We start from the raw sequence: 24,038 nt of genomic DNA on the forward strand, positions 1-24,038 counted from the left end.
GAATTCCAGACCCCCATTCCGCTCTCAATTATATGTATTGTAGAGGGTCTATATAAGAGTTGTCTGTCTAAAGTGGGCCTCAGTTGGCCTGTGTAGGCCCTGAAAACAGTCTGGCATCCTGGCTAAAACACCCTTTACAGTTCCCTTTCATTTCATTCCTATAAGGTCACACCAATTTAATTTCCTGCTTCTTCAGATTCTTGGACTTGCTAGTCCAGTGCACATTTATGGCACCAATACTATAGATTAATAATTTCCTTCTCTACAATTTTTTTTCTATTTAACAATACATTAATGATTTATATTGATTGGACAACCACACAAACATTTCAAGTTTGACTCAGATTTCAGACTCAAGTTATGACCCTTTCAAAACAGTCTTGGGTGCAGGTTTAGAACCTGTCCTATCGTTTGAAAAAAAATACAGATATTTCACGAAATTGTCTTCCGGGAGGGGTCCCGTTAAACAGCCTCATTGGTACCTACTGGCTGGCAAATACACCACATGATTATTATTATTATCATTAGTCACTGAATAGCTACAATGATGACTGAATAGCTACAGCTAAATTCTTATAACATGCACAATGTAACATTGGGTGATCAAAAGATGATTGTCCAGTGTTCAACTGTATGATGTCTGAAGTATTTCAAACCCAAACACACTGTGAATGTGCGATATCACTTTATCAAGAGCCGGGTGCTGTGATGGAGAAATCAGAGCAAAGTTCAGGATCAACTCAGCTATGTGTCCCTTTGACCTTGAGAAATGGTTCCGCAATGAAGCACGACAGAAGGTCGGCTGTCTGCGGGGCTGTCAATCATCAAAAATTACAGAACGCAAAAACCCAGGCGCCGGGGAATGTACTGCCTTTTGTACAAGGGCACGTCTGGGCTTTATAGAATAACAAGGAACAAATAGAGTAAGACTTGATGAAAAACTTCACATACCATATAGGATGGATGGTTCAAGTTTCTTTTGAGCCACTGTGAAGTTTATTTACTTGTCATGTTTATGAAGTCTACACTCTTCCCACAACCTGAACTGTCAAGATGGTAGTGTTCATGACCATTAACTTACCACCAAGTACTCAAAGTGAGAAAAATAAAACTTTTCAAGCTTTACGTGTCCACCTTAAAATTAGACTTGTATTTTTCCAATCAAGACCATTATTAGTACCACACAATATCTACACTACTCCTCCATACTGTTTGACATCCATAATAAATAAAAAGAATGCATCAAGGTCATTAGAAATATCACAAGAGTGCTGTTGAGAGGAAGACAGTTGTTCCAAAAAAGTTTTCTCCTGCCAAAGTTCCCATCTTTGCAGCTATCCATATTAGCGATCATGTGAGCCAACCAATAAAATAAACACGATAAACAAACAAACAGTACAAGGCGGTTAACCGCAGACAAGTTGGGTGGTTTATCACAGATTTTCTTATCACCAGTGACCCGAGTTATGTGAAGGGTGAGGTTGGGGTAACCCGATGACATCACTGTCTGGAATGTGACCTGATTGGCTGGCTGCCATGTGACCTCATCCTCACCCTTCTATCCCATGAGGCATCATCAGTAAGTATTGGCAATAGCGGAAAACTGATAAAGCTCTTTTTTCTTATTCCAACAATCCTTCAACTTTCGTCTGTAATTTCTAAATAAAAGATTTAATAAAAAAAATGACTTAACAGATCATTCTATAAATGACTTGTTTGGCCTTGGTCAACTGGAGTATTTCAAACAATATTTTCAACCTCTGAAGGAATTTCCTATAGGCCAAATTCCAACATTTTGCATGTCAGAAAAATGTTCCATTCAAATTCAAAGTATCATCAATTGACCCTTTCCGCATCAGAATGGTTACAGATGGCAAGTAAAATATGTGTGTCAACATTCAGTCAGCTGCAATGTTGTGTGTCTGTCTATCATTTTGGATCCTACAGTGTCTTCCTGACCTTTCTTTCCTTTTTTCTTTTAAGATTCGCTTCCCCTAACTTCTGATTTCGATTTCCTTCAGACTTTTCTTCCTTACAAGAATCTCTTTTATCACCTTATATCTACATGACTATTTGACATCTTTGACATTTTCTTTGTATGTCTCCCTTCCTTTCACTAGAGATGTCACGGTGTCTTCCTGACAATTTTGTTTCCTCAACCTGTATCTCTCTTTCAGTCAGCTAGATTTCACACAGGCCTTCTTCTGTGTGTCCTTTCTTCCAGTTAGGACATCATGGTGTCTTCCCTACAATTTATAACCCCCCTACAGCAAGGGGCAAACCCAGGACACTCCACTGTCCATTTGATGATGGAGCGTGTCTACAGCTGCAGCCAAAGCATTCGTTATGGGGCCTTCTCTAATGGGCACTTCCACAGACAACACTGACCTAAATATGCCCCTCAACCTCTCACACAAACAACTTCACTAATACTGTTTGCTTTAGAGCAACAGTACATCTTAAAACACATGTATTTCCTAACACAGTAGCAGAAACTGAGACTTCAGAGATTCATGTCACCACATTAAGATCAATCTGAGCTTCATTTAGTCTACTCAGAAAGCCTTTCTTACTTTTATTTTTCAATTCTTGTACCAACTGTTGTTACTCGTACCTCTTTGAGTGGGCTGACTACTTTCTCTTCGCAGCTAGGGCATGAATTGTGAGGGGTTTAAAATAGGCTGGATCACCATTGGTTTTGAACTACAAACAGATGGATAGACTCTTTTCAATAAGTGCAGTGGATTTTTTAAAGTGCTCGAGGTGTGGCTCTCCTCAAACATGGGACCTTCATTTCTTTTAAGTCCTATCCAAAAGTACTCATTTCCACCTGAGTGAAGTGAGGCAAATCTCATAAACTGCCATTCAAAAAGGCACTAGATCGGTTGCCATTCCTGTACAAAACGTTGTTACTTATTCTTCAGCCCTCTGTATTGAACAAGGTAATGAATTTGTTGCTGCCTCACTTAGTCTAAACAAAGGGCCTTTTCTTTTCACTTCCATCATATCTTTCAAGTTTGAGAAATCTCAAACTGTCTCGATATCCATGAATTGTTGCTGCCTCACCAAGTCTAAACAAAACTCCTCTATTTCTTCACTTGCTTTCATCTCTCAATTCTGAGAAATCTAAACCGCCTCTCAGAGGGTCTGCATGGGGGGTCCTGACAACGATTTACACTAAATTCAGAATGGCTGACTACGCTTAACGTTAAATTCACGAAGGCTACCAACGCTTTACGCTTCATCCCATTACGGATTACGTAAAATAAAATAGCTTCCCTACGTATCACGGGAAATTAAAAAGACCTGCCTACGCTTTACGGAAAAGAGCATGTAGACCCTCCTCCCTCTCTGACTGCACCCTGCTAGGCAGGAGGCCTGGCTGCTATCACTCAGGGTGAAGCTGTTATTTACACCCAGAGAAAACTGCCTTGATGCTTGGCCATGAATCATGGTACTCAAGGAACCTTTTGTTCCAGCCCCAAGGAGAAAGAGCTCCTTAGAAGGCTGCTGTCACCAGGAGGCACCTCAAGACACCAGGTCTGTAACCGGAGATGGAGAAATAAGGCTGGTCTGGGGAAGGACTGAGTTGGAAAGGTTTTTTTCAGCCAGGTTGCACAAGTGGCAACCTAAGTCAGGTTGTGACATCAACATTTCAACTTCAATTTGCCCCACTTCCAAGTTATTAGGTTCTTCAAATCAGCTACTTATCCATGTAATGGTACCTTTCCTTTTTAGTTACATTTAACTACTTTTAAAGAAAGAAAGACAAAGCTTATGCACATAGGTGGGGGAAAAGTGGTGTTCCAAGTACAAAATTTCAGGTTGTGCAATGCGCTACCTGGGTTGCGCCACTTAGAGCAAAATGTGGTTGCATCATTACCAAGTGTGCAAGTGGGTACTTTGAGCACTGCTTTTTGTTCATTGCTAAGTAAACAGAAACTGCTATTCGAAGAATGAAGATCACTTGCATATGTCGATCTCAACTAATTTAGCAGCTTCCACATGTCGATCTTAAGTAATTTAGCATATTCAAGAAATATATGAGAAGCAAAGGGTCTGTTTCTGGCATGAGCAATAACCAGCTAGTCCCTCCCCCCTTGCTTTTCCTTAGTGCATGATGACCTTGGAATACGACACCACATTAACCTACCATGATTGACTACCACTATCAAATAAAACGAAGGAACAAGGTTATCAGAAATATCATGTAAGACTAAGAGTATACTTCTTAACAGCTTTCCTTTTATCACAGACTTTTACCAGTTTGGCAGCCTAGTGCTGCAAGCCAACCAGCCAAACCAATAAAGTAAGTAAAACATGATATAAAAACAAACAGTACAAGACAGTAAAACACAGACAAGCCTGTGGTTTATCATAGGAGATGACCTTGGCATCTACAAAGCTTCCCTGCCCCCTCCCCCTTCTGGGTGGCAAACCAGCCAGTGCCCCTACACCAGGGCTGTCTCTAGCCTGATTAAATCTTGCTTATAGCAGCCCGCCAAACATCAGTTACAGCCCTGGACAGCAGAGTCTTGTGTTACACAGACTAGGCTGTCTCCAGCTTCAAGTTTTTGTCCATCCCTTCATGTCTGGCAATCTACAAATTACAATGTAACAGTGTTGTAACAGTTGAATTTCGTTGTCATTTTAAGCCATGCCATTTGCATAAATTTCATGTCACAAAGTACAGACTTTTTGAAAGATACAGTGAAATTTCTGTCTGTCCCAAAGAAGAGATTTCCATCCTGGAGACAGCCCACAAACCCCACAAACCCTGTCTGCCACAGAAGAGGGACTGCATGGGGGGTCCCGACAACGATTTACCTTGAATTTAGAAGAACCCCCTACGTGTTACGCTAAATCAAGGAAGGCAATTACGCTAGATTTGCTCGCCTCGCTACGAATTACGTAGATAAGATGGTTTTCCCTACAATTTAAGGGAAATAAAAATAAGCTGCCTACGCCTTACGAAAAGAGCATGCAGACCCTCACAGAAAGACGCGGCAGGTTTTTAATAACCTGCGGACCACCCCAGCCAGCCAGCGGGCTGTAGGTGTAATTCAGCAGGATAGCCTGGTGTGGGGGAGGGCGCAGGATTTAGAGCATATCTAACACAGCCTCCACCTCTGACCTCTAGAACTAGGTTCCTCTGATCATGAACTACATACGTCTTCGCCAGTCACATTCTACACTAACTATAGGATAACTCGTGATAGTACTGTTACCTATAAACTTTCTTTCCACACACTGATCTACACAGATCAAATGTTCAATGGCCACTGATGCCTTCTTCAGGATCAATGCTACCAACACAGATGAGCTTCCATGAGCAATTTGACGACTCATCATGTTTGGCAATGAAACAAAGTAAAAAGAGATCACGGCGACCTTGAACCAGTTGAGCTCAAACTCCATGAACAGCTGGGCAGAGGATATGTTGGATGAGCGACAACAGGTGGGATTCAAACTCACAACCTCTCAATCCAGGGTCACTAGACTATGCACACTACTAGCCACTTATCAATTATCTTCCCCCCACCTATGGAAAATCGACATGGCTTGCCTCAGTCTTAAATTTTTTTCTTATAGGAAAGGCATCCAGAGACTCCCAAGTAACCTTCAACTTCAAGGGCTTAAAAACATCAAACACACAAAAGTTACAAGCAGAAATATCTGCAATCTGATAAAGTTAAAAACATACCATAAAAACGTAGTGATAAAGCGGGCTTGACTTGAAGTTTAAGTGTCAAAAATGGCAGGTGGTCCTTCTGATCTTGAAAACAACATAATGTTTGTGGAGCAAATCAAATAAAGTTTCACCCAAAATTAGATCCTGGATACCTATTTTGGTCCATCTTATCATAGAAACACAAACTCAGGAGTCGGTCTTAAAAAGTATAAGGAAAACAATAACAATATCCTCCTTAGGTCTGACATTGAACTAGGAGATAAGGGCCATTATCTGTTAAACTTTGACCTACAAACCATTCAGGATGACATTGAAAAATACTGTGGATGACCTTGGAAGTGCCAACAATGACCTTGGCAATACTAACAATGTGCTCCTTGTATCAGACACTTAAAGTGAGACTTAAATAGCAGGTACATTTCTAATCTGACTTAACGACGACAGGGAGTTTTTTACCTTTATGACCACTTACATGTAAGTCCTGCCTGGAACAAATTATCGCTCCTCCACTTCACTTTGGAAAAACATAGCAGCAGATTAGCAACCACAGATTACAGGTATGCAACCGACCAATGCCCCTCCCAAAAAAAGTTTGTAGAAGTTCATAAAAGAAATAGCAAAACTAGCCACATCCAAAGACAATTCAATTTCTACAACTGGATAAAAACAGATTTACTCCTGGACGTTTCAGTGACATCCATCACACTTCTTCAGTGTCACTAGAATGAACTGGCAGAACAATTCAATAAAAGTACAGCTAACTCGAAACGTCCGGAAGTTCATCTCATTTTTATTAATCCAGTTGTAGAGATTGAATTGTATGTGCATATTTTCTACCTGTATGTATAACCTTCATTTAAAAAATTCTCTAGTGCTTCTAGAAATTCTGGTGTGAAGTTCACTGATGTTAGAAAGCCCCCTCATAAATTTTAACCCCACCTCTGCTGGGGGTCTCTTCATGACACAAAAATCTGTATCAGTTGTGACATATGCATGACCTGGCTGGAGGAACGTTAACTGAAAGCCTGATTAGAATCTGATGGTCAGGCTCTGTGCAGATCTATGACAACCTGAGAAAGTTCAGCCCTTCCACTCCAGCTGTCAATCATCCTGTCAATCATCCTATCCTGGGGCAGAGAACCATATATGGAAGAAAGATATTTAGGAAGACATTAGGAAAGCATAGACCAAATGAAAAGAAGGAAGGAAGAAAGGAAAGACAAGAGGAAGAGAGAGAAAAAGATGGAGAAAGAAAATAATTGACTTCTAATAGGTTCTAAATCTGTATCAAATGACCTTTCACACTTAACATAGGAAAACATGGAGATGGAAGTGAGGAAGGAAGGAAGAAGAGACGAAAACAACAGAATGAGGAAAAAGAACCAGTATTAGTTACTATAACCACCCTTCAGTGTAACACACCAGCTTCACAGGCATGCAGTGGCAGCTGGTTATACTACATTGCAGGACCTGTCACTCCTAACTTCTTCACATGCAATCTCTGTTTCAAAAAGCACTTGAGAGAGATGTCTGTCAGTCCAGCAAGGATGAAATCCATCCTTCTGTAACCTGACTGCCCTGCCTTCTGGCACTGGCTACATTTCCCCCCACAAATCATTCTAACAGAAGTATAACTACAAAGCAGGGTTGTCTCCACCTGCACACGGCCCTCCCTCCCAGGACAGAAATTTGCCTGTTGGGATGGAAACAATACTACCCCATAAATCGTCTCAAAAATTTGAACTTCACAACATGAAACTATTGAGAATCTATTTTCATATGCTTAAAATGACACGTTCAACAAGGAAAAACAACAACATGGGTTCCCAAACAATGAGTGAGATGGAAAAAAATTCAAAGCTGGACACAGCCCTGATTTTGAAGCCTACTGTGTTTACTGTTTATTCTCAAGCACTGGGGCCATAAAGACAAACAATGTGTACATTTAAAAATACAATTACTTTAAAGAGAGGATCTTAACTGTATCTCATGGTCTGTGAATGTCGTAACAGTAGTTCTTCCAGAACCTACTCGCAGTGACAAAGTCTAAGTATAATAGAAGATGATGACAGTAATGTGTCTGCAGTGATGAGTCGGTGGTTTGAGTTAGTCCGTAGTTTGGCAGACACAGGCCACAGCCCACCCACCGCCCTCCACACAAATGCAACCGTCTTCACAACTGTCCCGTTCTCACTTATGCCTCTCAGATGCAATTCTCTCCTTGACTTGGTTTCCTTGGCCTGCAGCCATCTTACACTGTGGCTTTCAAGTTGGATACTTTAGTAACAGCTGTGCGATATGGGGATCAAAGTGAACACAGTGCTATACAGAAGCCTTTGCTTGTCTACTTTTGCAATGTGATGGAAATGTTACTGTGTAACCTTCAAACAGATCTGATACAATCTGTGAAAAGAAAAGAAAACAGAACTGGGCTCAAAAGACTTTTCTTTTCTTTTCTGGTTCCGCGATGTGACTCCTAATGCCAAACCTTTTTATAGCATAGAAAATTGGCTGACATCACTACTTCATTTGGCCAAACTGTTTTCACTTTAGACTGTACCACAAGTTCATGACTCACGGGGGACTAAAGTCTTGTTTGTGGTTTGTTTGTCTGCATATATATGTCTGTCTGTCTGTCTGTCTGTCTGTCTAGTGGATAATAAAAAAAGCCCCAAATTTTCAATTATGAGCGGGCTCATGTTCGTTAGTCTGTGTTACACAAACTCTGCTGTCCAGGGCTGTAACTCCTTCTAGGAGGCTGGCGGGTGTGGGGCGGGCTGCTATAAGCGAGATTAAATCAGGCTACATGTTCATTAGTGTCTCAGGAAACCAAACAGCCCCCACAAACTGGTAACGACCATCTTTAGAAAGGTCACAGATCTGTTCTCATTTCTGTAAATGTCTAAGACTAACTGGAACATGCAGACTGCAGCTCTGGCTGCTTCTTCTCCTTCCAGATGTGCACCACATGCCTGTCCATGTGCCACTTTACGTGCACTTAAGTCTGACCACACCAGCCACCTGACAGGTGTGCGAGTCCCCCTCCTGTCCTGAAGCCCAACTGTGCCCCCCTCCCCCCTGCTGCCGCTACCCCTAAGTATGACCTTTTTTCTTAGAATGATCTTCACTCATATTTGAAATCTTTAAAAAGTGATCCAAACCTAAACATGAACACAGTTACGTCCTTCTTGGAAGGATGCAAAAGGTACAAACTCTCACAGCCAAATCTTTGCTAAATTTCTGAACAGCATGAGTCTTCAAAGTTCAATATTGTAAGAAAGGAGTAGAAACAGTCTCTTGGCTACCAGGATTCGAACAATGCCAAAAGCTCATTTGAAGCCGTTGGCGTCGTCAGTTTGGCAGTGCATGAACCCCATTATTACACTATTTGATGAAATCTGTGAAACCCGGTTCGAATTTGAACCTGAACCAGATCTTTTTTTAGGGGGTTCTCTCAGAAAGTATAAACCGGTTACCATGACAACCAAATATTATGTGAGCTTTCTGATCACCGTCTGCACAATTTGATGACTTATTTCTACCAAACCAAGACGAAAGAGCAACATTTAAAAGAACACGTGCACCGGGAAAGAGTTAATTAAAATCCTAGCGGCGCCATCCCACGTCCCCTTCCTGCTACATTGTGTTGCCCCTGGTTACCATCACAGCTGACTCCACAGCCCCTAACCCGAGGTCAGTGACCCCAGCACAGCTGTGTGGATAAAGTTTGCATTACTGCACTTTATAGCACACATCCACATGTACACAAGGCCAATGGGTTGCCAGTGGCTTTGAACTGCATTACTGTACTACATACCGGGCACATCACATACCATACATTGTGTACACGAGATCTACCCACAAGTACATGCTAGAAGTGTGTTAAGAAGCTACACTATTTCACTTGTCTTAGGAGTACACCAAAACTTTATTGTATGTTTATGTGTAAACACAGGACCTCCATTAAATCATGTCCTATCAAAGTGACATCGCCAACAGAGGCTTGGTTCTGATTTCATCTGAGTGAAGTGAGAAAATGTTTGTAAAGTGCCTTTCCGAGGGCAAAAGGTGGACTTGAACCCAGGCTTAGACTTGAACTTTGGCTTTAAGGCAAACACCCTGCCGTGATGCAATGTCACAAATGTGTGTGTATGTGTTTGTGTGTGTGTGTATGTCTATGTTTGTGTGTCAGTATATATACGTCAGTGTGTGTGTGTGTGTGTGCGCGAGTGTTTGTGTATGTGTCTATGTGTGCATGTGTCTGTGTGCATGTGCGTGTGTGTGTGTGTTTGTGTGTGCATGTGCATGAATGTGTACGAATTTGCGATTCTCAACACGTACAATAAAACATTCCCAAGCATCCCCCAGTGCATTTTTTCATCTATGAGACTGAAAGCAATAAAGGTCGCAACGTAATATGGGTAAGGGGGTGAAGTCTGCCATCTCTGATTGCCATGTTACAGGTTGTATACAGCACACCTGACCCCAGGTAAGTACCCAGGTCTGTCCATAAACTGGTCATGTCACAGCTCCAAACACTGGAAGTCCGCACAATGGACCAGCCACTGTGTGATTGGAGGGGACTGCAGGGAGAGTTTGGTTTGGCTGAGGGCCAAGTCTGGAGAAGGAGTTTTCCAGTGGCTGGTGGTAGACAGGTCTCCAACTTACTGGCCATGGCCCAACAATCTTCAATAGGGAGGGTCTGCATGGGAGACAAGGGTCTCCAACATTGAGAGGGTCTGTATGGGGGTGGACAAGTCTCCAACACTCGCATGGGTCTGCATGGGGGAAGACAGGTCTCCAACTTACTGGCCATCTCCTAACAATGGGGAGGGTCTGTATGGGGGAAACAGGTCTTCACTCACTGGCCCTCACCCAACAATGGGGAGGGTCTGTATGGGGGGAGGCAAGGTCTACAAGTCACTGGCCATGGCCCAACAATGGGGATGGTTCACATGGGGGGGAGACAAGTCTCCAATTCCCTGAACCAGGCCTAATACTGGGCTGAATAGGGAGGGTCTGCAAGAGGGGTTCAAAGAGCAATGTACACTGAATTCAGAAGCTGTACACTACAGCTGTACACTACAAATGAAGCAAGGCAATTACACAAAATTCAGTCACCCCACCAAAAGTTGCAAGAACAATACGGCTTCCCCTACGAATTATAGGAAATCAAAATATGCTGCCTATACAAGTTGGAAAACGGGAATGCCCTTCTGTTAGGAACAGGACATTTTAAAAAATTCAACAGGAGGGTGGGCCCAATCAGATTTCTGTGGGCCTATATTCAATTAAACCTGCTTCCTGTCCTTTGTAATCAGATCTTATCCTTATCTCTTTTGATGTCCTTCAAAAAAATCTTTCGACGATTAAGATTCAAAAGTAAGGAACTGACTTACTGAATAGGACCCTCAGCATCTTAATTCGTATAATCCAGTATCATATAGTACATGTTTATTTCTTAGCAAAGTTTTGTTGTTTACAAAACCAATACTACAATGAAACTTGTCAAAAACCCTTTTCCCAGTCCTGACCATTCCCCAAGTCCAGACCTTTTCCCACAGATAGAGTTTCAGGCATGGCCAGTACTGCTGCAGTCTGGTCTGTCCTGTGCCCAGATTGGTTCCAGAGATTCTCTCCTCACTTTGTCTCTAACCTGTAAGGCCTCTTGAAGTATACAATTTGCCTCTCAGAATTAGCGAAAATTTGTCTGTGGGCTCAAAATAGTAAACATTAAATTTTCTATTTTCTGCATATATCATGAGAGCCTGTAATTCGGATTGTAAGTGGATTACACAGTCAAATCTGTACCAACCTGTACCAGTGACCACCTCTATATAAAGCCCATCTAGACGATGTAGCATGTAGCAATGTAGCCTAACAATATTTTTCCCATTGACACAAGCATCAGAATCCCATCGACCACCTGTCCACATAAACCAGATGTCTCCTTGAGCAGGTTTGACTGTACTGATTCTTTTCCTGCAATATTCAAGCATTTCCTGCATAATCATATTATGCCAGATTGAAGGCAGGTATTTCTGGTCTTGTACATTGTTGTCAACACGTGTATAAAAGAAGCTGTATTATAATACAAGCAAAATCAAGATCTCATATTAAATACATGTATGGCATTTTTCAGTTTTCGAGACAGCCAGAAAGCAAGGATGTAATAATAATCATGTATGGCTGAAGACCAGAGGAAAGGGCGTTGCACTATGAAGTATGATGATCTATTCTTGTTGGTGGGAGTATTTTTAGCCTGAAGCTTTTGAAACATAAACCTTCCTACAGAGTCTAGGAGCTAAACCATGAGGGCGTGTGACTCTCCTGACACTGGGGCTGGGGCTGGCTGCAGAGTCATAATATTTACACAAGAATAATTCCCTCAGGAGCACTTCTAACCCTCGCACATTCAGGGCCAATTACAATGGCTGGAGGTGTTAAATAAATTTGTTATAGAAGGTTTCAGCTTCTTTTTGGAGGGATTGAAACAACAGCTGCAGTTTAGGATGGATGCTGGGGCTAGGAGTGAACCAGTCACTTTGTAGGCCATATTCCTGATTAGCCTGGCATCAAGACGTATTATAGCTCTCTAGTCTTTTCTGTTCTCTTCGCAAATAATTATTTATGGAGAGGACAGAAGAGACTCGGGAGCTATAATATGGCTGGGTAACAGGCTAATTCCTGATGGCAGCAATAAACGTCATACAGGGGGCAAGTGTACAATCACTATGGCAACCTGTGTGAGGTGCATGCATATTGTGTCCTGTTGTCATGGTAACGCGTACCCTGCTTTCCCCAGGTTTCCCCACTTTTTCGACCCTGCAAAGAGTCATAATATCACATATAGATGTACATTGAAGATGAAGATATGGACATTACAAGAACATCATTCTACAGTACTCAAATTAAAATAATCGAGCCAAGCCAAAAGATAGAATTATGATACCACACCAGAGTAGACAATTCCATTAGCCCTATTGGGCAAGCATATGTCCTAACTTTCTTGCCTACAGGTGTAAAAAAGCGTACGTAACTCGGGTTGTTGAGGTAAATGGCAGTGGAAGGAGAAGGATGGGGTCCACCTTCCAATACCTTCCTAGACATGGCCTCTCAAAAATGGCTATGGGACCTCCTTTACCTTCTACCACATGCTGTGCTGTATTAAAAATTGTTAGAGCCTCTCTTTCAGATGCGAAATTTAACTTGTAGACAAATCTGCATGTGTCAGTATCTGTGGTATGGTCAGCGGAACGTGGGTACATCCCAACCCTGTCACTCACCCACGTGGGGAGGAGCCTGGCATCTCAGCACTGCTAGCACACCCACGTGGGAAATACTACAACCCAGGGGCAAATGGCAGAAATCACAACCATGTCACACCCACAGAGGAGCGGCTCTTCAGAAGGAAACATTCAGATATAGATTTTCAGCATACAATAACACTCAGGAGTATAAATAAATTATGTTTTTAAAACATTTCACATAGAGATGGTAGACCAAAGAAATCTCAGTTGAGTGTGTCAGGAAGGACAGCATAGACAGAGCTGCTTGAAAGCATAGTATGAAGTCTTTTTGACTGCTGCCTACCCCCATGTCAGGGTCCCTTTCAGCAAAACAATCAAACACTGTATAGATCTACTACTGAATTAAAATTTTAACTGATCTGGGTCCATCATTAATAAGAGTACAGAATAAAACATTAAAAAGTTGGAAAGCAGAATCGTGGCATTTTGTTTTGTCTTGCCAGCAGGCCTAGCCCTTTGTAATAGCCACAAGCTACTTGTGCAGTCCTGGTCGTATGTGCTTCACAGCCATAAACAAATAAATAAATGAGCATATAAATCCCATTGCTAATCTCACTCTGCTATGGAATCAACTTAGGCTCAATCTACACACAGTTTTTACCGATATTTGTGGAGATGTCGGGAGGGATCTAGAACGTAGGGGCCGGACACCCATGGCGCTTGCAGTCATAAACATATAGCGCGATTTTCCAAATGGCATTATATGCTAATGAGCCTTCCCGAAGTCGGGAAGCATCTACACGCGCGCAAAGCTGTCGGGGACCCCTGCTAAGCTATCAGTAAGCTATCGTACGAATGGTCCGGACCTTTCGGTAGAAATTTTCCCGATATCTTGACGGCGATATTGCAGTTCCATCTAGACGCTGAAAAAAAGCTGTCGGCAAGAGGTTGTTGTCTCGCCGATATCGGGAAAAACCGTGTATAGATCGTGCCTGACTCCCAAAAACGCAGCTGTCCAACCAATAAGACATTAGACATAACTTTTCATGGGTATGTTTTTATTTTGATAAGCATGTCTCCAGTTTGACGGCAATGTTTTGTGTGGACATGATCTGCCCATATCCCTGTAGTGTGGATACATGTATCATTGCTGGACTGTGTTTTGTGTAGATACATGTATCATTGCTGGACTGTATACACACATATAGAGTTGTAGTGTGGATACATGTATCATTGCTGGATAGTGTGTAGTGTGGATACATGTATCATTGCTGGCCTGTGTAGTGTGTGTAGTGTGGATACATGTATCATTGCTGGCCTGTACACACACATGTACAGCCTGATAGGGTCACAGCCCCAGTGAAGGATAATGGTGGTGTGAGTGCCCTACAGAAACAGGCACCCAGCCTAAATGGGCCCTGTGTTTACAGTCAGGCCTTGTCCAAACTTCTGCCAGTGTCGCTGGTGAGCCCACACAAGAGGAAGGAGCCAATGATGACAGCAATGGAGAGCCTAAGGAGGCTGAGATCTGTACTTTCCTTGTCATTATGTTATTTCAGACCACGTAAAAAGGACAAAACAAATACATGAGAGGATACATAAATACTTTAGCTCTTTATCAATGGAAAATGGAAGATAATATTTAACTCCATTTCCTGCAATTGTCAGTGATTCGTCAAAGGAAAGGACTTGAAAATACTCGAAAACTCATAAAAACTTCATTTTCAAAATGGAGGCATCAAATTTCATACAAAAAGTTGGTAGTTTCATCTTTCGAAAAAACAAAATCTTCCCTGTCTTCGGACAGACCACTTGGATTTCCTGACCATCAGTACACATACTGACCTCATTGGTTGCTACTGTATTACCGGGTTACTTGCAATCAGCAACTGGGGCCAGAACTTGTAATAAAGTTTGCCAAAGAGACAAAGAGGACAGAGACACCACACACACACACATACAGACCTAGTGGTAGTCTTTATCCCATTAGTTTCCCTGGTTATCCTACTGAAGCTACAAACCTGTCACTGGATACAGCACTAATGACTGTGGTGGGTGGTCACTCAGCACACTACTGACTGATTCAAGGTCCCCATCCTTTGAGGTTGTGCATGGGGGGATCCCAACAACACGGTGAGAGGTAGTCACTGCGAGCACTACTGACTGATTCAGGGTCCCCATCCTTTGAGGTTGTGCATGGGGGGATCCCAAAATTCTGTATTGGGTGTTCACTAAGTACACTACTGAATCCCTGTCTCTGAGGTTCTGCATGGGGGGATCTCAACAACGCTGTGATAGGTGGCCACTGAGTGCACTACTGACGGATTCAGGGTCCCCATCTCTGAGGACCTGCATGGGGGGATCCAAACAATTCTGTAATAGATTGCCACAGAGGACCTTTTGTCTCTCAAGCCTTTTCCTATATCAAAAACTTGACCTTTTTTCAGCATAGCAGAAAAGTTGGAAATGGCCACCCCACCCAGAGTGACCCCTTCACTGGGCTGCCCAGGCTGGCCATGAGGGGAGGGAAAACTCAGTGGTTGTTTTGTCTGCAGCCAGTAAGAAAACATTGAGTCCCACACACCAGAAAACAGAGAGTCCCACACACCAGCAGACAGGAAAGAGAGGGGTGCTGGCCTGGCTGGGAACTCTACTCTACTCTCCAAGCAGAGGTTAGAGGGAAGGATGTAACCTTCTTGTCAAACATGTATGCCCCATTTTTGCAAGAGTGCGTTATACTTTGCAGAAGATACGGTGAGTACAAATAAATGTTGTGTTTCTGTTATCGTGGGAGAGTCAGGGAGACCACAGATTACTATGTCAAAATGCTCAAGTAAGAGAATGGCACAGGTCCTGCCCTTGTACCTACACATCTGTACCTGTACCTGTGTCAAATTGTCCAGGTACAGGTCCAGGTAACAAAACTTCTGTACCTGTGTCGAATTTTTCAGGGACAGTTACAGGTACCTACACCTCTGTACCTGTACCTGTGTCAAATTGTTCAGGTACAGAACAGGTACAGGTACCAAAACCTCTGTACCAGTGTTGAATTATTCAGATACAGGTTCAGGTAACAAAACTTCTGTACCTGTGTCGAATTGTTCAGGTGAAGTTACAGGTACACATTCCTACACCTCTGTACCTGTACCTGATGTCACATTAAGGTATGCCGCCCTCCTCCCCAGCCCTTGGCGGTACTGATTGAGCCGTAACGCCTGGCTTGATCCGATCCTGCTGTATGTAAACACAGAGTAAACATGACCTCAAACCACCAAAAATGCACAGCCCCAAATCCGACAATCTGTCGTGCCGTGTACACTTATTGCCGCTTCGGTACGTAAACCAAACGGCCGCCGCCGCCCCTCGGCCTTGGCATGGTTAATCCAACAACAAAACAACTCGTTGCCGACAAAGAGAGGAGAGAAGTTCGCACCAAGGAGTGTTTGATTATGGAACAATCCCATTACAAGTCCCGGTGACCTCAGCACCTCCCCATATAAACACTCACTTCTCTGTTTGGACATTGGCTAATCTCCTAACCTTTGCCCTCCCAGATAACACCAGTAACTCACTGCTGCTGAGCCCCGGTACTGTAAATGCAGAAATGTTTCCGGTGGCTTTATGTTCGCGGTTTTTGCGGAGGCCACTTCCCGCAAACTTAAAACCACCGCAAACATTTTTCCACTTAAGTTTTTTACTACAGTCTATGGTGTTACCGCGAACTTTAAACCATCGCGAACACTCCATTTCCCCGCTACAGCTAAAATAAATCCCAGCGAACTTAAATGCATTTACAGTAACTCCAGTCAGCTGATTGCCAGCCAGGAACTCGCACTGGCTTTCTTACTGCGAGGATATCCCTTCTTATCCCGGAGACGCTGGGAAAATCCGAGGAATGTCCTGGAGGAACCACGAGCAGTCGGTGAGCGGTCACCAGACAGGTCTTCAAGCAGATGTTCGGGTGGAGGACTTCAAAAGACTTTTGGACTGACAATCTGGCATTCTGAAATCATTCCGATCTTACAATCTTAACGTGTGCTTGGAATTCAGAAATATCTATGATATCATCATCAAATGTACCTCAATGTATCACCTTTCAAACTGGACTACTTCAATCTAGTAATAATCAGCAAATTGGATTATTGATAATAATAGATTTGTGATAGCAAGTACCGTTTTGTGGACTATAGACAAATCTGCTCAGGGATCCTTACTTGTCTTTGAAATAATAGTACTACAAGATGGAGGGACAACAGGCATCCTTCTCATATCTGCTTGGACCAAGTTGGAGACTGAAATGTCCTTGCTCTAACCTCTTAAGTCTCTGTTAGTCTGTATGGTTGGAGGAGAAAAGAAAGCAACTTCTGACAGCTGTATACAATTAAGTACTTTTTTAATTAAGAGTCAACTACTACATTACAACTAATTACAAGCAAAAGCACAAATAGGCATCCTCAAACATCTACTTGGAGTTGTAGAGAGTGAAATGTCCATGCTCTAGCTCCTTTGGTCTCTGTTAGTTTGTATGGTTGGAGAAGAGAAGAAAGTCCTGAGCACTCCAAGTTGAACTGACCATTTTGTTGACTGCAGTGTAGACACATCTTGATCCTTCACCAAGACATCTGTTTACAGAGTTAAACATCCTTACACTTAGAAAGCAAATCTGGACATTAAGGTGATTACCAATAAGGAGCTAAGGAATAAAGAATCCTAAGCACTACAAGATGGAGGAACAACAGGCATCCCTCAAACATCTGCCTGGAGATTGAAATGTTCTTGCTCTAGCTCCTTTGGTCTATGTATGTTTGGACTCCAAATTGGAGGAGAACAGAAACTGGGAAAGCAACTCCTGAGCACTCCAAGATGGATGCCAGCAGGCCCTGCTCACAGGGCCAGACTTCCACATGCTGCAGGGTTTATCAAACACCCATCAGCCACCAGGCGGCCCTCTCAAGCTGCCCATTCCTTGAGAACTACCACACCTACAACATCACGTCTTGAAGATCCGTGTGCACTGCAGGTGCTTTCAAGTGTGCGATACAAACTCACACGCACATTCCCTATATGGTCATCTGTACAGTAACATAATCTGGCAAATTCTAGTGTTGAACATTGTCAGAGAGACGTTTTGCGTCTAAAATGACTTGTAAAACTTTGCACAAGTTTCCTAACAAAGAACAGATGAAGAAGAGCCAACAACAGGGACTTTTATCTGCACATATTAAAAACACTTGGACCTGTAAATGGCAAAGACTCTGGCCATCAGCAATGTTCTAGACTGTGTAGGTGCTGGTGAAATCCGAGACATACAGAATGAGAGAAAAGCAAATAAAGAACCACTGGGGACACAATAAAACAAGTTTGACTAGCATATTGCATAGCAATTTGAGCTATGATGTCTTCTTTCAGTATGATCTGTCATTTCTTTGGGTATTCCAAAAGCTTTAATTTTCAGTTGGCATCTTAAGAAATCTGAATACAGTACAAGATATCAGTCAGACTGTAAGGTTATAAATCAAGTCCCACAGACTGTATTCAGGCCACAGCCACACAATACAGCTCTGTATGAGCCACAACTCAATCCCATCCCTGGTCTTCCCCCAGTGTCACCCCTGACCCTACCAACACAACATTAGGGTACAGTCAGTGATGACAAATCCTGGACTGCTGGCAATAGTGCAAGAACAGGACAGGACTCCAAATTCATTTTTGGCGGGGGTTTTTGGATTTTTTTTTTCAATTTTGGGGTGCACAACAAACAATTAAGTAGAATGCCAGGAAAAACTTCTAATTGCAATTTCAAGCTCTGAAAAATTACATGAGACCCAAATTGTACAGCTGACTTCAAAATTTCAAACAAGGCAGATTTTATCATTTTTTTCTGACACTTAATTTCCTGTATAGATCTACCAGCATACATGACATCTTAATGTACATAACCTTGCACAAATACAAATACCAGTGCACACAGCTCCAATTTTGAATACACAAAAGTACATGTCCCCAGTATACCCTACCCAGCAGGACTGTGTTTTCCTGTGTGTTGACTATTTCCTATCGTATTCCACAATAAATCCACCTCCTGATTCACCAGATATGGCCCTGAGGAACAGAGTGGCAGGGCCAGGTCTGAAACCCACAACATCTGTCCAACATCAAGGGGGCAAAATTCCTGGAAACTGCGGGAACGCCGAGGGGTTAGGCAAAGTCGGAGCTTAGCTTCGGTTCTCGTCCCCTCACGAGGTCTAGCCAGTTCAAACGGACCGTGCCGGAGTTCAAAGTCACGCGACCTCCGGAACGTGCCGGTGTTGGCGGACACGGCCGAGGAATCCAGTTCTCACGCACCCAAGAACTTCCTCAGGGCCGTCTTAAGGTCTCTGCCAGCAACTTCAGCATGTTGAAGATCAACTGTGAGGTTCCTGTGTGTCTCCGTGGAGGAGACAGGACCCCAGCTCTGCAGAGGTGGCAGCTAGGGGTGGGTACCGGTACAGAAATTAAGGTTCAAGTGGTACAGTCCAGGTCTGGACCTAAACCTGGACCTGATTGAAAACTTGTCAATGGGTGACCCCAAAAACAATGCTACAAAGAAATCTATTGGGCAAAGAATCAGACTTCTTAGTTCTACTGGGGTTTAAAAATTCTATTTTCATGTTGCCGTTGAAAGTTACAAAGTTTGACTGTAGAATCACTAGAAACTTGGTAAAACTTACTATCAACTCTCCTCTACTTCGCTCTTTTATCTTTTCTTGGACCAGTAACAGTGTAAGCCCCAAAACACCTCAACACCAGCCAATATAATCTGTTCATTTTGGAATCTGTCCAACATCCAGTCTACTGATTTTTTTTCAGGTCTGGTTTTTCTGGACCGGTCCAACGAGGAAAACTGGTTTTGTACCCCTAGTGGCAACCAGGCAGTCTAGACCCACAAGTGAGCAGGTACTTCTGGGAACTGGACAAACAGAAATCAGAACCACTTGTGCCGAATGTTTGGTGTTTCCCCAGGAATGTTTTGGTCAGCCCAGTAAAAAAAACAGGGAATTCCTGTATTTCCATTGGACTTAGCAGGCTTTCCTACTGCCACTACTACAGGGTGCAGGTCTCTGTACATAGGGGATGATCATTCATTAGGGGAGGGAGGAACAACACATGGAAGTTCTCCCTACCTACATGTGAGGGATGAACCTTGATTAAACAGGTAGGGTGAAATTTCTCCTCTTAGTCATTGTGAAGACTTTTCAGTTTTTATGTAAGAGCTAGAAACGAATTCCTTTTCTTATTGTTCTTTACCTATGCCTACTTCTATCTCGATTGTACAATCCCTCAACCTTGCATCTCTCTTGAAAGTTAATAAATCAAGCAGTCATCAACTTCCAAATTGATTTACGAGCTTCTTCAGACAATCATTCTGACACTGACTTATACAGAGGAGTTAGGAGTCAACATTAAAGTTTCCACAAGTGTGTCCAAGTCCGTGCTGTGACCAGGTGTGGCCCCTTACTAAGTTACTGTAGACAAACCAATAATACCACTGAAACTAACAAATAACCTTTCCAAGAAACCCTCGCACTAACACTGTAACAGTCAGGTATAGCAAACTTGATTTCCGCCACAACCATAACAGTACGGTGATTAGACATGCCATTGGTGGTGGAACTCCTGTCAGCATAACACAACACACAACACAGCCTGACACACACAGGCCAGGCAAGCTCAACAACCTGTTTCACACACCTCTTTGGTCAGGACTTCTGACAAGACAGCCACATATCACATATATCATGTCGAAAATAAACTTTATCTAACCTCTCTCAGTCATGACTTCTACTGCACTTTAGATATCTAGAAGAGAATTGTACTGAACTTGAAAGAAAAAAATTCTCTGCCCGTAGGGGAGGGGGGTATCCACAAATGAAGAACCTTGGTCCTAATTCAAGGGCGTAATCTCTTCACACTAATCACAGTAAACTGACTTTCTAAAGAGATATCATTTCCTCAAGTCAAAGATCAGGACATAATTTTTCCCCAAGATTTCTATTCTACTCCAAACGTCTCAAGTTTTCAGCCGTCCAGCCAAACATTATTAGTTATTAGTACAAATGTATTTGGGCAATCAATTACATCTTAATAGGTTCTACACAAAGGTGTTTCCACTTTGTTCAATAAAACAGAAGGAATGGAGGATGAATCTGACTCCAGGGGCAGGCCACCTCTCCCCCCCTGCACAATGGTGGCATCCGGACGGCGCCCGGTCTTTTGTACGCTAGCGTTGACCGTGTCCCAGAGTTCTGGTCTGCCGTTGTTGAGCTTCCTTAGCGGCGCTGTCTGTCCAACTGACAAATGACACCAATTTGGAGCCAAAAGCAGCTGGAAGACACTGGCAGGGTGGGAGGGGATAGCCTCCTTACCAGGCTTACAAGTTGGGCTGTTTTAGTGCTTACATGACGTAGATATGTCATTTCTGATTGTGTATCACTTCTCTAATTGTGCACGTTTTCTTTAGAGCTGACAATGAAGCTGTGTAAATAGAACGTGTGTCAGATAATTTTAACTGACTTACAATCAAAACACACAAAACTAGGGAAGCTGCCTGGGACCCAATATTAAATCATTTCTACAGTAGAATGAGACGTACATGTATGCTGCTAAACCACATACATACAAACATACAGGCCCTTCCAAAAACAAAAAATAACCTTCTTAATGAAGGTAAAAAGTCCATTTTGAAACATGTAAGTCTGCTAAGGTGGCAAGGGAGGGGGCAGCTATGACAAACCCATCAAAACTTCAAAAGGGGTCTAGTTATAGGTGCGAACATACCAGCACAACAAAAACAACAAGAAACAGTAGCCCCATTGAGGCCGAACCTCCTTCCAGAATGTAAAAAGCAGACAGACAGCCCAGCTGAGGAGCCTGGCAGCGAGGCTATCTAGGGGGGCAGCTGACTGAGGAGTCTGCTAGCGAGGCTATGTATGGGGGCAGCTGGTTCATGTTGTCTTGCCCGGAAACAGAGGTCGCTCCTAACCCAGGATATCCAGTTCTGCTGCCACCAGGCTCATATAGGCAGCCCTTTCACAGGGTGTTGTATTTACTAAGGGGGGTGATTATTTATATAAGCTAATCAGGACCCTGTAACAGTAAGGGGGAAACAACTAGGCTCTGTGTTCTGGAGACCCCAGGTAAGTGCAAGATTATACTTACAGATAAGACAGAACACACTGACTTGGAGGGGATATGATGATACAAAGAAATAGAGAGGCATCGCATCTAGTTTAATGGCCTTACTAATTCAATTACTTGGTTCCTGGACAAAAGAGAACATAGCAACCCTCCCTGTTGTTAGTTCGGACATAGTACATGAAAGCCATTTACAATTCAATTGCTCCTCAAGTGCTTTCCACGATTTCTCCACAAAAAAAGGAAAAATTAAGCAACAAAAAAAAACTTGTTTCAAAAGATTTCTTTCTTATAAAGACATCAACCTTGAATGTTGTAATATTTTCTTCCATGTCTGAAAAGTAACTGCACTTCTCAAAACTCTCAACTCTTCTCACGCCTTACATTTCCATAAACCTAGAACTGCCCATTAAAATCTAGGGACAACCTCAAAATCAAATACTCGTAAATTTTCCCTATCACTAGCTAAAAAGTTAACTGTTCCAACTTCCACCCTAATCAATTTCATTAGCATCATTTTACTAACCAGCAACAAGCTGAAAACCCTGTTGTTGTGTTTATAAACAACAACTTGACACCCCTCCACTACAATGGAACAACCCAGTGTATCAATCACTTACAAAACAATCAACATGTGTATGTGTAAAGTTACTAGTATGTGACATAATCCAAAACTTTATCCCTGCTATCCAACCAAGCAGAAAATATTCTAAACTTGTAACCCAAGCCCCGTTCACACAGGGGTGAGGGCCCTGGAGTGGCATAATTTGCTGTATTGTCAGAAATAATTGAATAAACAATACAAAGGCATAAGCCATACACCTACCCTGTAGTCCACATGGGGATCCTCCACTGTTGTGTAGTTTGACATGGTCTCTTCTGTATACAACATGAGGTTTGCTGTGCCCACTGTCATCGTCATGATCGCGGTTGTTTAGGGGTTCAATAAAATATTCCGAGCTTTGGGTCCTGAATGCTCCTAGCTGTATGGGGGGAGAGACAAAACAAGAAATCTTTTTAAAAAAGCTGTGCCTTGCCGCGTATTTTATGTTATTTTGGTAAGATAGACTAGATTCTACGCTTAAAAATCCCGAGTTCCACATGTCGCCCCCTCCCCCCTCATTATCATAATTTATGTCAGATGAATTATTGGCACATTAAACAGGTTTTGTAAAACTTTTTGACCCACAATGAATATGCATTATTTTTTATTACAAACTAAGTTCCTTCTGATGCAATTTGTGATATATATTTATATAAACATTGTGAGTTAAAGCGTAGATTTATTACGCTGGACCACATACAGTAACATGCGTCTAGAAGAGCGTTTTAATACTCGCCTGGAATGTACTGTTGTCTAACTAAGCCATGAAACTCGGCAAGGAAAGAAGGGCCTTTGGAAGGGGCTTTGGAAGGGCTGGGTTAAAAGGTCCGTCCATTGATCCATGGAAAAAAGCTGGCGTAAAGCCTTGCCTGGCGGCAAGGCAAAAAGTGTGAAAAGTTTGGCGGCTTGCCCAGTGCGGACAGGGGAATCCCAGAGGGGGGCGGTGCTAGGATGATATCTGCTGGGGATATTGGCGCTGGGCTTCCTACTTACGGCTATTAAATATTCATTCCCTGTCATTTGACACCCTCCAGTCTAGGGGGACCGAGATTTGGGGAGCGTTCAGTAGTTTTATGCAAATACAAACAAACGCGACGTTTTTGTGGCCGCCTGTCCGGAAGAAGATGACATATGAGATATGGTTGGGTCGGTAGAATTTGAAAGGAGATATTTCGGGCAGGGGTCCTAACTTTTGTAAACTAGAAACTCGTAGCACAAATCGTCAACTGAGCTGAACCGGGGCTGACATGACACCCAGAGGTCGGATTTAGGTCTCCCCAAACCGTTTCGGCCTGAGTATTTACAAATACTTGAATGT

General features: G+C 42.8%; 1 protein-coding gene across 1 annotated transcript in view; it reads right to left on the reverse strand.

Moving 5' to 3' along the window:
- LOC118416375 (A disintegrin and metalloproteinase with thrombospondin motifs 20-like) overlaps nucleotides 1–24,038 on the reverse strand; it is a 35,651-nt gene that overhangs the window by 10,419 nt on the left and 1,194 nt on the right. The window contains exon 3 of the mRNA XM_035821470.1: nucleotides 22,943–23,099. Coding sequence (XP_035677363.1) covers nucleotides 22,943–23,099 — 157 coding nt within the window. The remainder of the gene's footprint in view (nucleotides 1–22,942; nucleotides 23,100–24,038) is intronic.

This window comes from Branchiostoma floridae, chromosome 5 (assembly GCF_000003815.2).
Source record: "Branchiostoma floridae strain S238N-H82 chromosome 5, Bfl_VNyyK, whole genome shotgun sequence".
NCBI lineage: Eukaryota > Metazoa > Chordata > Leptocardii > Amphioxiformes > Branchiostomatidae > Branchiostoma > Branchiostoma floridae.